The sequence below is a fragment of the Orbicella faveolata genome, unplaced genomic scaffold (genome assembly GCF_042242905.1).
Source record: "Orbicella faveolata isolate gen_17 unplaced genomic scaffold, um_ofav_v1 contig_48, whole genome shotgun sequence".
Taxonomy (NCBI): Eukaryota; Metazoa; Cnidaria; class Anthozoa; order Scleractinia; family Merulinidae; genus Orbicella; species Orbicella faveolata.
This window is the reverse complement of record NW_028301578.1, coordinates 7,785,275-7,801,585: the sequence shown is the minus strand read 5'-3', so window position 1 is coordinate 7,801,585 and position 16,311 is coordinate 7,785,275. Positions and strand designations below refer to the sequence as shown.

Here is a 16,311-nt window from a genome sequence, read left to right as displayed (position 1 = left end):
TTGGTGTTCAACAGCTACAAACAAACTGTGCTGAAAAACGTCTGATTATCTGTTACATGTAATCAAACTTAACCTTGATCAGAGAGGAAAAATTTGTCTGTGGTTACGAAGGTAATCACATTTTCTATTCAAAATTACCGATGACATGTATTTAACAAATAACGAAGCCTAAGCCGTGTTTTACATTTCCCTTTGACAAGTCGATTTAACCGGGAGAAAACCTGTCTTAATACAAACACTGAACCTTGAGTTTCAATTTACTTCCCTAAATATTGCTCTAACACCATGATAACAGCGAAATGTTAGTCACGGCTTTTCTATCTGGAAAGAGTTCTTAAATTCAGAACGCATAATTTCTCTTCGAAAATTGTTACCACCGGCTTCCCGAATTAAATTCGACGCAAGTACGCCGTCTGAACCAGCCGATTAAGTCCAACTTAATCAAGTTTGGTTCGGCACATGAGTGGAGCGGCGCTTGGACCTGATTCTTTAGTTTGCTTTTATTGTGTCCAAAGTACGATTTGATACTGAGGTACGAAGCCCGAGGAAACGCTCTTAGAGCGTCTAGTTTTCTTTATTTTCCTCGTGTTCTCAAATGCCCATCGTGTTTTATCGAAGTGTACAACACGGCTTAGGCTTCGTTATTTGTTAAATACATGTCATCGGTAATTTTGAATAGAAAATGTGATTACCTTCGTAACCACAGACAAATTTTTCCTCTCTGATCAAGGTTAAGTTTGATTACATGTAACAGATAATCAGACGTTTTTCAGCACAGTTTGTTTGTAGCTGTTGAACACCAAAAGCTCTCCACCCACTGGAATTATATCTCTAGGCAAACGCTGCTTGTAAAGTCTACTGCGGGCGGAAGTTCTGTTCAGTTTTCAACTAGAGCTGTAAACTGAAACTGCACCTAAAGATGACGACAACTGCAAGGATAGAGGACTTGGCATAACTGTCCGGAAAAACAAATAAATTTACGGACGTCTCCCAGAATGTACACAAGGATAATGTTGTTAACGTTTTATAGCTAAATTATATTGAAAAACCATTTTTCTATGCCTTGTAATTATTACATTGCAAAGGGAACAAACAAATATCAGGAAGCGAATTATTTAAGCTCAAGTAAAAACTCCCCACCTGATTCCCTATTATAAAATACGTGACGTCTCTTGTTTAAAATCAATGTTTTTAATCGGACGTTTCGCAGTACTTTCCTAAATTGGTAATATCATAATTACTTAGATATATTTGCAAATAGGTTTGTCGGCAGCTATTAATTGTTTTTCTTGTTTACCAAAATATTTCATAACATACGACATATTTATCTTATTTCTGACTTGAGTTTCATCTAAGGCATCGTTAACAGATACATTGATGTCCTCGGTAAAGCCTGGTTCTCATATCCCGCCGACCTACCTGCGACGCAGTCGCCGGTTATAACTGACAACGTTCTGCGATCTGTTCCAGTGGGTTCCCGGCGCATCTGCGATGGATCGCCGACGTACTCAACTGCGCGAAATGCAAATCGAATTGCGCAATTTTCAACCATTTTACCTGTAAATATGGATCGAATCGTCTTACTGGAGTACGTTGCGTCCGCAGGTGATGTTCACATAAAATATTTTCATCGCGGACAACCGCCGACAACCGCAGGCTTGCCTGCGAAGTTGAACTCAGCTCAACTTCGCAGGCAAGCCGGCGGTCAATGCCTGGGATAGATTATGATTCGGCGATAAATGTTCTTACATGGCGTAACGGTGTCCCAGGCCTTGCCGGCGATTATGTCCCAGGTATGTCGGCGGCATATGAGAACCAGGCTTAACAGCAACCATGTCTGCATGGTCCTACCCACTTAAAAAAGGTTTTGTTTTCCATTGTTTCAAATCGTATATTTTGAAGGCGGTGTCCGTTGACAACATTGACACAAACCAGCGTTTTGTAGTGTAGCGATAACTCGTGAACTATAACTGCTTAAACCTTAGGTGTATGAAAAATGGTGAGATATATATACATATTTTAAGTTTTTCATTTTGATCAAAAAATTTCAATGAGTAGATATTTTCATCAAAAACTTTTTCTACCCTGGAGAAATGTAAACAGTCATGCGCTGTTTGCAAAGTCTACTACGGGCGGAGAATCCGTTCAGTTTTCAAAGGAAGCTGTAAACTAAAACTGCAACGAAAGTGTTCAATTTCGAACTAAAGATGACAAGAACCGAAAGTATAGTTGACATATCATAACTGTCCGGAAAAAAAAACAAATAACTTTAAGGAAGTGTCCCAAAATGTACACGAGGATAATCTTGCTAACGTTTTATAGCTAAATTATATCGAAAAAACATTTTTCTATTCCTTGTAATTATTACATTACAAGGGGAACATACAAATATCAGCAAACGAATTGTTTAAGTTCAAGTAAAAACTCCCCACTGGATTCCATACTATAAAAGACGTGCCGTCTTTTGTTTAAAATAAAGGTTTTTAATCGGACGTTTCGCAGTACTTTTCTAAATGGGTAATATAATTACTTAGATATATTTGCAAATAGGTTTGTCGGCAGCTATTAATTGTTTTTCTTGTTTACCAAAATATTTCATACCGTACGACATATTTATCTTATTTCTAACTTGAGTTTCATCTAAGGCATCGTTAACAGATACATTGATGTCCTTGGTAGCACCAAAAATGTCTGCATGTTTCTACCCACTTAAAAATGGTTTTGTTCTTCTTTGTTCCAAATCGTATATTTTGAAGGCGGTTTCCGTTGACAACATTGACACAAACCAGCGTTTTGTAGTGTGGCAATGGCTCTTGAACCATAACTGCTTAAACTTTAGATGTATGAAAAATGGTCAGATATATATACATATTTTAAGTTTTTCATTTTCGTCAAAAAATTTCAAGAGTAGATATTATCATCAGAAACTTTTCCCTACCCTCGAGAAATGTAAACAGTCATGCGCTGTTTGCAAAGTCTACTACGGGCGGAAAATCTGTTCAGGTTTAAAGAAAGCTGTGAACTAAAACTGCAACTAAAGTTTTAAATTTCGAACTAAAGATGACAAGATCCGCAAGTATAGCTGACTTGGCATAACTGCCCGCAAACAAATAAATTAAAGGAAGTCTCCCAGAACGAACGCAAAGAAAATGCTACCTGCACGTATTCTTTGTTTATCTCATCTTTCATTTCATCGGTAATTTTGAATAGAAGATATGATTTCCTTGGTAACCAAAGACAAATGTTTCCTTTCTGATCAAGTTTAAGTTTGATTACATGTAACAGATAATCAGAAGTTTTTTAGCACAGTTTGTTTCTAGGTAGCTATTGTCTAGTCATGCCCTGTTTGTAAGGTCTACTGGGAGCGGAAGTTCTGTTCAGTTTTCAAAGAAAGCTGTAAACTAAAACTGCCCCTAACGTGTTTAATTTCGAACAAAAGATGACTAGAACCGCACTGAAGTATAGTGGACTTGGTATACCAATCCGGAAAAACAAATAAATTTAAGGACGTCTCTTAGAATGTACCCAAGGGTAATGTTGCTAACGTGTTATAGCTAAATTATATCAGTCCGGGATCGTTATCAGATTTGATAACCATGTGACGTCACAACATGGCGGCCATTTCAAAAACCGAGAATTTTCGTATTCACTTCGCTTTGCTCGTTATTTGTTCGATTATACTCGGGTAATTTACCCATAACTCTATTCGATAATTACCAGAAAAGAAGGAGCCTCACGTGTTTTGAAGATGGCGGTTGAAGACCAGCGTAAACGATGTAAAATGCTACTCGTAAAGTGAAACAGCGCTTGCAATTTTGCATCCAAACCAGGTATGTTTTTCATTTTGTCATTAGATTTAAGTTACCTGGAGATTTTTGCGAAAATCACAAAAAATATGTCGTTAATCTTCACGCCATATTCTTGGGATTTAACCTGTTTTTAGTGTTGTGCACGATCTGTGAAAAAAGTGCACGGGAGTATTTTGATTTGCGATGTGTTGTTCGTAACGGCGGCCATATTTACAGCTGTAATTGATATGTTCCTAGGTATTGAGATGGCGGATGCTGGTACCCATAGAATCAAAATAGCAAATTTATGTCGATTTTGTGGACATAGCTTGGTCATTACATAGGGTAGGTTTATTGTTGTCGAGTTTTGCAGCATAAAATTTTCGTTCCTTTTAGGCCTGACAGACACGCACCATTCAACTTTAAGAATTACTGGTGGCAAAATCAAGGGGAACGTAAAAGTAATTTACATAAATCATCTAAGCCCCTTCAGAAAAAATTATAGCTCTTAGTGAGTCGCTCGATTCATGGTACGGCAGTCCAGGTGGTCGGGAAACCACTTGCGAATCTAACATTAGTTGTTTATTTTCTTTTGAAGGGTTACCATGAGGTCAAAATCAAGGGGCCAGAAGGAACTCCTTTTTATGTCCTTCCTGAAAATTGCAAACAAAGACTCGTTCGCACTTCGTTGTGTTTTGCCAGAAATGAGAGAAATACCCGAGACACTTCTAGACGTGCCACAGTCTGGTATCCAAGAGCGCTAAGAAAAATTGCACTTTGAGAGAAGTTGCTGGAAGACAGATAGGCCGGGTGCAATACTTCATAAAGAGGGAACTAAAACACCTTTCGGACTGCGGGAAAATCGGCAACCACGTTAAAGGGTAAGTTGCCTATATTTTAGAGTCAATTTCAACAACTCGCGGTCCTGAAATATTTTCCGGAAATGTCGGCCAAACTAGGTCAGTTTTCTGGTACACCAGTCGTTATATAATGAAGCTTATTGTTGGATTTAGCGAGTGAACTATGGTACGAAAACATATTACTTGAATTATAGTTTCTTTTATATGAATCGGTCATTAAAAGAGTTTTTCCATATCACCGAATGCACAACAATAGACTACTGATCTACAACTAAAACAATTTTTTTCCGGAAATGCCAAGACTTCCAAGTTTACTGTCACATCTCGCGACATAAAGTGTTGCATGTACCCATTCCACTGAACGGAGGTGTATCACGAATTAAAGTAAATATACCTGCTATATTTTTGTTGTTGTGCCAGAACCATATCAGGCGAGCCCACAACGACAAAGAGAACTCCAGTGCATCAAAGATGGAAACGAAATGTACAATACGGCGGAGGGGATTGAATTAGCAATCGCAGAAATGGAATTAGGCGTGGGATGGGATATGGCCATCGAGGTAAGCTATTCTATCTTCAGAATATCTGGACAGAGAGTCGACAGAGGGAGGGTCGCGAACTGTTTCGATACTGTTATTTCCATTTCATAGTAATGAATCATAGTCGGAGATGTTTCGGTCCTAACCACGCTTCGCTCATGCAAATTGAACGAAATTCAGTTACAGCTCTCCGCTTGGAATATAGAAGCAACTTGTTCAGTGTCAATTTGTGAACTCAAGATGTATTTACTGTTAGTGTTTCGTTTATATTTTATACAGACTGTTGAACAGCCAGCTTCGCCAACTACCAAGAAAATGAAGCCTGAGTGAAAATAGAAGCTAATCATATTAGTATCAATAAACAACGCTTTTGTGAACAGAATAACTGTTGTCTACCTTCGTGTGTTTTTACTCGGAACAAATATTATAAGGTGTCTATCTGAAAATGAAACTTTTCGCTGTAGCTTTTGGACAAAGACAGTTTTCTTCCATACATCTCTGTTTCTATTCCATAATCCAGTAACCTATTGTGAAGCAAACATACAATTACAATTAAATGAAATTGCATTGTGATGTTGTGAAAAAAGTAACTCCTTTCATCGCAGCGCCCCGTCGACCGTCATATTGAATTATACACTGTTGCTACCAAATAATGTCACGTGAACGAAAACTTGTGCAGCGATTGGTTTATGGTTTGTTTTGGTCGAGGTTATCAAATCTGATAACGATCCCGGACTGTATATTAAAAAACCATTCTTCTATACCTTGTAATTATCACATTACAAGGAGAACAAACAAATATCAGCAAACGAATTATTCAAGTTCAAGTAAAAACTCCTCACTGGATTCCCCACTATAAAATACGTGTCGTGTTTTGTTTAAAATAAAGCTTTTTGATCGGGCTTTTCGCTGTATTTTCCTAAATTGCTAATATCATAATTATTTAGAGATATTTGCAAATAGCTTTGTCGGCAGCTATTAATTGTTTTTCTTGTTTACCAAAATATGTCATATCGTACGACATATTTATCTTATTTCTAACTTGAGATTAATCGAAGGCGTCGTTAACAGATAGATTTTATGTTCTTGGTGACAGCCGACAAACCTGCACGGTCCTTCCTACTTAACAAAAAGGTTTTGTTCCCCACTGTTTTAAATCATATATTTTGGAGGCGGTTTTTATTTACAACATTGGTCACAAACCAGAAATTTTGATGTTCGAACTGTATCTGCCTAACTTTAGGAGCATGAAAAATGATCTGAGAGCAATTTTTTAATCTACCTTTTCTTAGCTTTTTTATTTTGGTCAAAAAAAAAGTTCAGTGAATAAATATTAGCACCAAAAGCCCTTTCCTACCCTAGAAAAATGTTCCTAGTCATGCGCTATTTGCAAAGTCTACAAAGGGCGGAAGTTTCGTTGAGTTTTCAAATAATGCTGTAAACTAAAACTGCACCTAAAGTGTTTAATTTCGAACAAAAGACGACAAGAACCGCCAGACAAACGCCTCTTGTAAAGTCTACTGCGGGCGGAAGTTCGTTTCAGTTTTCAAATAGAGCTGTAAACTGAAACTGCACCTAAAGTGTTGAACCTCAAAGAAAAGATGACAGCAACCGCAAGTATAGAGGACTTGGCATAACTGTCCGGGAAAACAAATAAATTTACGAACGTCTCCCAGAATTTATACGAGGATAATGTTGCTAACGTTTTATAGCTAAATTGTATTGAAAAACCATTCTTCTATGCCTTGTACGTATTACATTGCAAAGGGAACAAAGAATTATCAGCAAACCAATTATTTAAGTTCAAGTAAAAAGTCTCCACTGGATTCTCTACTATAAAATACGTGACGTCTTTTGTTTAAAATCAATGTTTTTCATCGGACGTTTCGCAGTATTTTTCTAAATTGATAATATCATAACTACTTAAAGATATTTGCAAATACGTTTGTCGGCAGCTATTAATTGTTTTTCTTGTTTACCGAAATATTTCATATCGCACGACGTATCTATCTCATTTTCAACTCGAGTTTCATGTAAGGTATGCTTAAGAGATGCATTGATGTCCTGGTAACAGCAAACATCTCTGCATGTTTCTACGCACTTAAAAAAGGTTTTGTTCTCCTTTGTTTCAAACCGTGTATTTTTAAGGTGGATTTCGTTGAGAACATTGACCACAATCCAGAATTCTTTAGTGTGGGAATGGCTCTTGAACTATGAATGCTTAACTTTAGGTGTACGAAAAATGATCAGAGATATATGCATATTCTAAGCTTTCTATTTTAATCAAAAAACTTCAGTCAGAAAATGTTATCATCAAAAACTTTTCCTACCCTTAAGAAATGGAAATAGTCATGCGCTGTTTGCAAAGTCTACTTCGGGCGGTAGTTCTGCTCAGTTTTCAAAGAAAGCTGTAAACTAAGCTGCACCTTAAGTATTTAATTTCGACCAAACGATGACAAGAACCGCAAGTATAGTTGACTTGGCATAACTGTTCGCAAAAACAAATAAATTAAAGGAAGTCTCTCAGAATAAACACAAAGGTAATTCTGCCTGCACGTATTCTTTGTTTATCTCATCTTTCATATCATCGGTGATTTTGAACAGAAGACATGATTTCCTTGGTAACCAAATACAAATGTTTCCTTTCTGATCAAGTTTAAGTTGGATTACCAGTAACAAATAATCAGTAGTTTTCTAGCGCATTTAGATTATATAAGTAGCTACTGAACACCGAAAGCTCTCCCACCACTGGAAAAATATCTCTAGGCGTCCCGCTGTTTGAAAACCATTTTGGAAACAATTTGTCTGCCAGGTATCATCCGCACGTTATTAAGGAATTTGACTATTGGTACCTGTCAGTTTCCCGTCTAATTAGGACCGTTGAAAAGCAAGCACAGAAAATACGGGCTCTCATTCTTTTCGGAAACGTTTCTAGAAAAGACGATCTTACCTGCTGCTGAAAAATTTCATCAAAGTACAGAGTGAGCAAGACAAACAGTAGGTTTGTATCTCCTATTTGAAGTTCCTCTTGATAAAGTAAGCTGGCACTATACACCTTGATATGCATTAGGATATTTTGTTCTCAAAACCATATTCGTTATCCTCAAGTAAAACTCAATAAGGTTAAGCAAAGAACTTAATTCTTCGCTATCTACAAGTTGTACTGAAAACCTCCACTATAAAGGGAAGTTTGATTAGTCACACACAGTGAAGGTGCAATTTCGACTGAATTGCTCTCGTCCTTAAACGTGGAGACTGTATTTTTTGACAAGATGAGGTTACTACAGATTGGAAACTACGGTAAAGCAGCATCGCGAGACGCCAAAACCTCACGTAACTTTAAGTGGGGAATACGAAATAGCTATGTTAAACAACAGTTTATTTTTGTGAGTCTTTAATATATAGAAAACTAGCAAGCAAACTTCCAACTCTGTTCATGAATTCAGTCACGTAATTTTCCTCAACTCCCTTTCTAGTTCTCTTTCATCGATGTAGAAACAGAAAATGTCATTTTGAGAAAACACCTTGCACCGTAAGTATGCAAAAAAAAGTACGCAAAAATGAGCTACTAAGTGCAGAAACGGAACGGAACGAGGCTAGAAATATTTTGACCGAATAGAAACAAAGACAAAATTTAGCGACGAAATAGAAAAAATGGAACTCTCTTGGATGCGGCGGGGTTCCATGGTAGATGTAACAAAGCGATTTCACATAGAAGCTTATCAGGTCGTGAAGAAACAGATACATGTACAGCGTGGAAAACAGTAGCTCAGTTTTTTTTTTCTTGTATATTTTTTGTCTCTAAATTGATTTTTTTTAACAAGCATCAGCTTGCTTCCCGAAAGCAACTTTCGGGAAGTCTGTTTGTGAGAGCAACATGCTTTCTGCATGTGCAGATATTTTAGGGAATAATTGTGAATTATGAATTGGCGCTTTAAACTCTACAAAACATAAATTAGAGAACAATCGAGATGTGAGCTTTCTCTCGCATTTACAACCCTCTCAGCGATTTTTGATCCGAAACGGTGTTTTCCTTTGGGAATCACTGAACCCAACTGACCCGTCACAGACCTTTCAGACGCAACATAATAACTCTCTACCTAATTACGGACGAAAAAAATTAACCAAGCGGAAAATGCATCATACCATCTTCTCATCCCTTGCCAAGTATAGCACAGATTTGTTTACGTAAAGCGCCCACGCTCCTGCAAATGTAAGTTACAAATTTGAATTATTCATACCAAAACCTTAGAATACACAGGATAATGTTCCTCCACGTACTGTTTGTTTATTCCATGCTATAATTATTATAGATAGATTTTTAGAATCACTGAACCCAACTAACCCACCACAGACTTCAGACGCGAGAAGTTTTCTTGTCATTGGTAATGAATGTTTTTGGTTATAATTATTGTTTTCTAGGTTGAACATGGACCACCTCAGTTTTATCTTCTCCTTGCTGTTAATCGTTTCGGTTACTACTACTACCTTTGGATCTGCGCCGATCAAAGCAAACGATCCAAATGGAGAGGTACAAAAAAAAAAAAGAATGACCTGTGTTATTGCCTTTCATCAAACTTTATGTTCGCAACCCTAAATGGCGTCTCTCTTAAAATGTCCATGGTATATTTGGTCCGTTTTACGCCATGAATGAAGTTATAATTTTAACACAATCATGTAAAACGTGAAAGAGCATGAACATTAGCTTTAACAAATCGAGGTGCTTTTTAGAATCTGGCATTTATGCTGTGACACACTTTTGCAAGAAAGTCAAATTGCAACGGCCACAATTTCATTGAAATACACAAATGTACCTTTAGAAGGATTTTATTTATATTTTTAACATTTTATAAAGGGAAAAAAACTTTTTGCATGGGTCAGATGCTAAACAATAACCGCTAAGCCCTTGGATATATTTTTCTCCACATAGGTACTAGAAGAAATGCCCAAAACCAAGGTGATAACAACTTTTACTGGTAATAAAAATGTGTGAAGGGGCATTTTTGAAACATTGCTGATTCTTGTTCTAACGTTTTAGCTTTTTTTTCCTTACAAAGCGGGGAGCTGAGGCATTGTTAGCAGATGTTGGTCTGGCCCACTTTCCTGAAATGGTTCCCAATCGCCAGGTAAAAAGATATTAATGTAAGTTTTTATTTTGGAAATAGAATTTTCTTACTTTTCGCTTCATTAATTCAATCATTGCGAAACTACTAACCGCAGATCACATGATCTGATTACTGCTGGGTCAAAAACATGCTTTCTTTGACACTATGAAAGGAGTAATAATTATTTAACACATTAAATTTACTTTTCTGTTGGTAATGTCCCATATTACTTCATTTTTTTCACTGTTTTAAAAAAGTAACTTTTCACAATATTTGATACATTTGGCACATGACTTTAGTAAGTGATCGATTGTTGAAAGCGTGTGAAATTTAGCTTCTCGTTATCTGTGTTTAAGCGTTACCAGTTTAGAGATAGTGGATATCACGGAATATCCTACCCGTTCCTCGGTATACACCCGACATTTTTAGGCGAGCGTGTATTCCAAGATAATACAAGTGATAAGTGGAATATTCCATGGTATACCACGAGAGGGCGTTGCATAACTATTTTATACCACACCATAGAAATGCACTGGCCAACGCAATCAATGTGACGTATGCGCGTTGCATGATGGGAAGGTTGATGCAATACCGTCGAATATTCAACGGGTTTCCTGTATTCCGATTGGCTGCATTTTCTATGGGAGATATTCGGCCACGCTATTGATGCTACAGTTATGTAAGGTAGTTCTAAAATCGGCTGATAACAAAAGAAGAGATGAAGAATGAAAACCAACTGAATGAGCTGACTGTTTTACTTTCTGCTACATAGGAACTGACGGCCCTTTTAAAGCGATCTCATAACGCTGAAGCTATACCGCAGGAGCCGATGGACTTGGAAAACCTAGACAGCGAAAAGCGCGCGGCCAGAAGTAAATGATCTTTCGTAATTGTAGTTAGTGGACTGACACATGAAATGAATTGTCTCGATAGTTGTAAAGCCTAGTTAGAGACGGTCGCAGAAAAAAACAAAAAAGAAAAAAGAAAAAAGGCAACAACAACAACCAAACAAATGAAAACATAGGAAGTTGCACCTCCAGCTAGGTTAGCCCTCTAAGGATGGCAAGGGCTTGCACCAACTCGTTAAAATCAAGAGCTGATAGTTTACCAAGTAGTCTGACATTAGCTAGATATGGTTTGCCCGCCTGGGTAGGGGTGTGCCGTGGGGACACTGAAACCCTTACCCTATACTAGACCATGATCAGCTTGATTTTGCGACCCTATTCTGGACAAGGTACCCAAAACCCGTACTCTATCCTAGACTAGCTATTTTCCATGCTGAAACTTTATCACTATCGCAGCCCAACATACGTTAACTAAGCCAAAATCTTGCAAAGTCACTTTCGAGTTTTAATTTCCATTGTCGAACCCAGGGTAAATAACTCTGTTCTAGACTAAATTATTTATACTGGCCACTTGTCAGTTAAATTATAGCCTACTCTAGACCAAAACTATTTATCCCAGACTAAATTGCTTGAAAACTATTCCCTTCACAGCGGTACAAACCCACATAGCTTATCTTGAGAGTCCCCCCTCCCCCTGCGGTAATAGTTTGTCAATAAAAGAGTAACTATACAAGTTGTGACTCTCTATCTGTCCCGCAACGCTACGCTTTCCAAAGAGATTCCCTCTTCCGAAAGCGCAAAGTTGCGTGACAGAGAAAGGGCCAGGCAAGATTTGTTCGAAAGGTGGATAACGCCCTCCTCCGGATAAATCCCCACTGTCTAATGGATAATACAATTTAAGAGTTTTCATTGGCTTAGCCATCATGGGTCATAAGCCATTATACCATGCTCTAAAAATATGGTATGCAAACGCGTGATTCTTGTGGGCCTAGTCTTCAAATTTTTTAGGGACGTTTTTAAAACAACAATTAATCCAGTCTCGCTTTTTGGATATGAGGTAATCGTAGCCAACGAGGCCCTACGGGCCTCGTTGGCTATTTACCATCTCATATCGAGCGCGCCCTCGTGGAATAATTGTTAATTGTCCGGTGGAGAGCGTTATGCGGACCATACAAGTAACAAGTCGAGATATTTGATTCGTTGATTTTTACAAAACCTTACCAGACGTCTTCTATATGCCTCCTTAGATCGCTTCCACTTCTGGTAAGGTTTTAACAAGATTTCGGTTGATACAGACTGTGCAGGGGTTTTATTAAGATCTCACTTACTTGCTCATTTAATTTCAGTTGCTGCAGGAACTATTATTGCAGGTGCCGAGCTTACAATCGGCCTGCTGCAAAACCTCCTAGATGTCCTCGCTAACGTAAACCGCAAATGCGCCGTTGGCGTTGACAACGAAAGTGGATTTAGGTGGCAAGAAGGTTCTACCTACTTTTTTTCTGGCACTGCAGATGAAAACCTGCCCTATTCTGTTTCTGATGGTAAAAAGTGAATTTAGCATTTACAGGGGCTCGCTAGTATAGTAGTTATCATGCTTGAACTTGACCAACACAATATGACCAACATGACCGTTTCACCTTGCTAGGCATCAAAGGAGGCAGCGTGGCGGAGTGGTTTAGGGCGCTGGTGTTGTAATCTGGAGGTCTCGGGTTCAAGGCCTCCATCTGTCACTAGCGGGATTTGTTTCTCGGTATCCCTCAGTTCAAATTCTTGGTAACGGTTTGTAAATAGCCAACTGGTCTGCCTTCTGCCAGTTGGGATTTTGAACTATGCTACGTTTATTTGAAACATTTGTTTCCTTTGTTTCAGTGGCATGCCTGTAAAATAGCTAAGCTTACTGCTTGTATAGCTAAGTGAATGACCACTATAAATAATCTTGACATTTACATTACATTTTTATTTCTGTTTAGGTTTTTTTTTCACCTTTTTTTTTTGTTGTTGTTTTTTGTTCTTCACCTTTTCGCGCCATGCTTGTTTTGTTACATGATTTTTCAAGTGATATCCCCATTTTTCAGAATTATATTGGAGCCTCTGAAATAGGACCGAGATTAATAATTAAGAAGAAAATCAACACCGTTGTCAACAAAGCGCCCAAGAACATTTTCAAGAACAGTTATTGAGCTCGGTTATCGTTAAATATCGTGATTCGTCAGTGTCTCGCAGAAGAATTATTTTCCTCTGTCTTCGGCTTCGGCAAATAATTGATCTGCTCGCCACTAACAAATCATGATATTTTGCGAGAGCCGAGATCAATCATTTTAATTGTTTCTCTGTTTCTCCGTTTCTTTTTTCTTTTTTTTTTCTTTTCTATTTCCACAGGGTATGCCGTACTTTACGGGCCTCGCAAGACCAATGGACCGGTCGCAACGGGAGTTGTCGGAGTCCTGGCCTACTACATTCCAAGCATCGGCAAAACACTTGCTGTGATGTGGTCTGTCCCGTTTGATTATAACTTCTACCAGAACTGGTGGAATGCTAAGCTATACTCTGGAAACCAAGACGCCGACTATGATCATTACGTAGATTTGTATTATGACGCAAACCCCTTCAAGGCAAATGGTTGGCATGAGAGATCCCTCGGTTCTGGTCTAAAATTTTGCGGTTCTATGTCCAGCTCTGGTCAAGCTACCTTGGAGATTCATGTCCTGAAAGAAAGCGAAACTTGCATGTAAAACAAGCATGCTTGCCTCACTCGCTCGCATAACCGGTGTTAAGAAGTAACAGGCTGTATTGTGTAGTAAGTTTAGTTAGGGGGTGATGGTTAGCACGGTCGCATCATTGGCTGTATGAAAGATTTCTAGTTGAAAATCTGTGGGGCTTATTATTAAAGAGTTGAAATGACAAATAAACGTGTGGGAAAAATGAAAGTAGTATTTCGTTGTTTTTCACAACTGAACTTAAACCCAAAAGTTAAATGGGTTAGTCAGGGGAGCTCTTCCTTAGACGCCGATGGCTTCCTCGTTTTAACCCCTAACTTTTAGTTTACAGAAACTTTAAACACCCACAAAAGAGGGTGGTGAAGTCAAGGGTGGGGAGGGGGGGGGGGGGGGAGGCGCAAGATCACCTTTCACACAAAATAAGTTGGACCTTTCACAACTGAATTGTTTTGGAAAATAACGGTTTGTCGGCAACTGATTCCACGGGGAAAAAATTAAGCTATTCCCGAATCACGAAATTCCCTTTACCCCCTACCCCAAACTTTTGTGCAACACCGAGCTAAGTTACAGAGCTATCACGACTAGAATGGTTCCGTGGAGAATTGTTCTGAAAAAAAAAAAATCATTGAACTAAGTGCAAACTAATTTATATGCATTTTGTTATTCTCCCTTGGCCGATAATGCGAGTGAAACTTCATTGTTCATCAATACCGAAATTCTAGCCAAGTACCTCTGGTTTCTTTCAATCTTTAAGGTTCTCTTTAGTCCCTTTGAGAGAGCCTTATAAATACTTTCTGATCCATAGTCTTGAGTCCCAATGTACGTCGCAAGTTGTGAGTTTAAACCATTTTGCTTCAAGAATGAAGCACAGCTGTCTGCGCTTTTATGGAGAACTTGTTTGCAAAGAACTTTCCGGGTCTTTTAACAACTTGTGGCGATTACATTTTACATGCTAGCAGAAATTGTACGAAGTTCGTTTACTGGTCGTGGCGATCCGAGTAAATTGTGCAGCTGAACATCTTTGCCGTGTTGCGATCTTAAACCCTTTTCAAGAGTCATGTCTCCTTTGGAGGGCTAATGTATATACTCCTTCGCGAAAACAGCAGCCCTATGACAAGGTGCAAATTGCATTGCGCATAATTTGCATAAACTTTCAAGTTGTGTATTTTGCGGATAACTTCCAAGAATTTGCGACCCTTAACGCAATTTATGAAGAAATGTTCAAGCTACATATTTTTATTGAATCAAGGCAGAAGTATTTTTAAAAAGGAATCTCATTTATAAGGGAAGATGTGGCATTCTGTTTTGCTATTTATTTTGGTTTCATACACATCTAGTTTTTGTCACGCAACACGATTTTCTTTAGCAGTCAGACACAGTTTTCTAAAAGAATTAGCGACTGCTAAGACTGCTAAATATATTCGAACTACTAGTGAAATTACTGGCTAAACTATCGTCAATCAGAATGCAGATTTTCCTTAGGACTTAGCAAGAACATTGGTTCGTCAACAATCCCGTACAATTTTCTGCACAATCGGTTTAATTTCCGGTACAATTTGCCTCCAAAATCACACGTTATTTTTTATTTGCTGCACCCTACTAGAAAGCCAACTAACTTGGACGTAAGATATTCAATTCAAGTTACCAAAAGTCTTATCTTGACAAATTTGGAGATCGACATTTTGCCTGGTGCAAGTAGCAAGTCGCATGTTTTATTGCAATACGACTTGGTTTACTGCAATGTTCTAAATAATAACAGCAGTAGCCACATTCAGTCATTGGCTGCTATTTTTCGTCAGTGTTGTCGTAGTTTGAATTCATACCGCGATCGGCTCAGCTGTTATCTCACGAGAACGTTTCAAGCGTGAACTTTGCGTAACTGGCTGGCTTTCAAGCAATATAATTCTTGTACCGACCCTTTCCGAAGACGATCGACATCTTTGTATGTGAGATGAACGAATAAGGCGCGATTCTTGCCAAAACTTTATTCGCAAAACTCCGCATTCTGTCACGAAGAGCGTGCAATGTCGCGTTTCCCGTCCCCAGTTTCCATGGTCTGCGCATGGAACGCTTGCGATCATGACCCCCATTTTGGCGACCAAAACGCTTGCATTTTATGACTCGGGCTTTCCTACGGAGGCCCGAGTAATAAATCCCTTATTGACTGAGCTGGTTAGGTCAAGATGGCTAGATATTAGCCTCCTTCTGTTTTTGCGTATTTATGGACCTCGACTCCGTCTTGTTCGTCCATAGACAGCGAAAACAAGAACTTGGTCAAAATCCAGCAATCTTGACAGAGCAAGCTTGGTCAATAATAACCCACATATATATGTACCATCGAATTTCAGTCAAGAATATACGGTACAATAAATTCCACCCTACACTGGACTTAGCAATCAAGGTGGCTCCATAGGGTAGTCATTTATGGAGTTGCGCGCGCAAGTATTATGTGTTGGA

At 38.5% G+C, this 16,311-nt stretch overlaps 1 protein-coding gene and 1 long non-coding RNA gene across 10 annotated transcripts; both read left to right on the top strand.

Annotated features, from left to right (window-relative positions):
- Nucleotides 1–1,317: 1,317 nt before the first annotated feature.
- LOC149096329 (uncharacterized) lies at nucleotides 1,318–5,572 on the top strand. 7 transcript variants are annotated; one of them, XR_016204620.1, is made up of 5 exons: nucleotides 1,347–3,830; nucleotides 4,047–4,133; nucleotides 4,387–4,669; nucleotides 5,069–5,208; nucleotides 5,467–5,572. It is a non-coding gene; the product is annotated as an uncharacterized LOC149096329 (long non-coding RNA). The 7 variants fall into 7 exon arrangements; XR_016204616.1 differs by having other exon boundaries at nucleotides 1,318–3,830; nucleotides 4,047–4,669; XR_016204617.1 differs by lacking the exon at nucleotides 4,047–4,133 and having other exon boundaries at nucleotides 1,335–3,830; nucleotides 4,185–4,669.
- A 2,459-nt stretch (nucleotides 5,573–8,031) lies between these two features.
- LOC149096328 (DELTA-actitoxin-Afr1c-like) lies at nucleotides 8,032–14,064 on the top strand. Of its 3 annotated transcripts, none has more exons than XM_089281370.1 (7): nucleotides 8,032–8,188; nucleotides 9,610–9,718; nucleotides 10,118–10,144; nucleotides 10,245–10,313; nucleotides 11,065–11,164; nucleotides 12,484–12,678; nucleotides 13,517–14,064. In XM_089281370.1, the coding sequence occupies exons 2-7, from the start codon at nucleotides 9,617–9,619 to the stop codon at nucleotides 13,867–13,869; spliced, it is 846 nt and encodes a 281-aa protein (XP_089137496.1). In that variant the 5' UTR covers nucleotides 8,032–8,188; nucleotides 9,610–9,616; the 3' UTR covers nucleotides 13,870–14,064. The 3 variants fall into 3 exon arrangements, with proteins under 3 accessions (XP_089137496.1, XP_089137498.1, XP_089137497.1); XM_089281371.1 differs by lacking the exon at nucleotides 8,032–8,188 and adding an exon at nucleotides 8,702–8,719; XM_089281372.1 differs by lacking the exon at nucleotides 10,118–10,144 and having other exon boundaries at nucleotides 8,034–8,188.
- The last annotated feature ends 2,247 nt before the right edge of the window (nucleotides 14,065–16,311 follow it).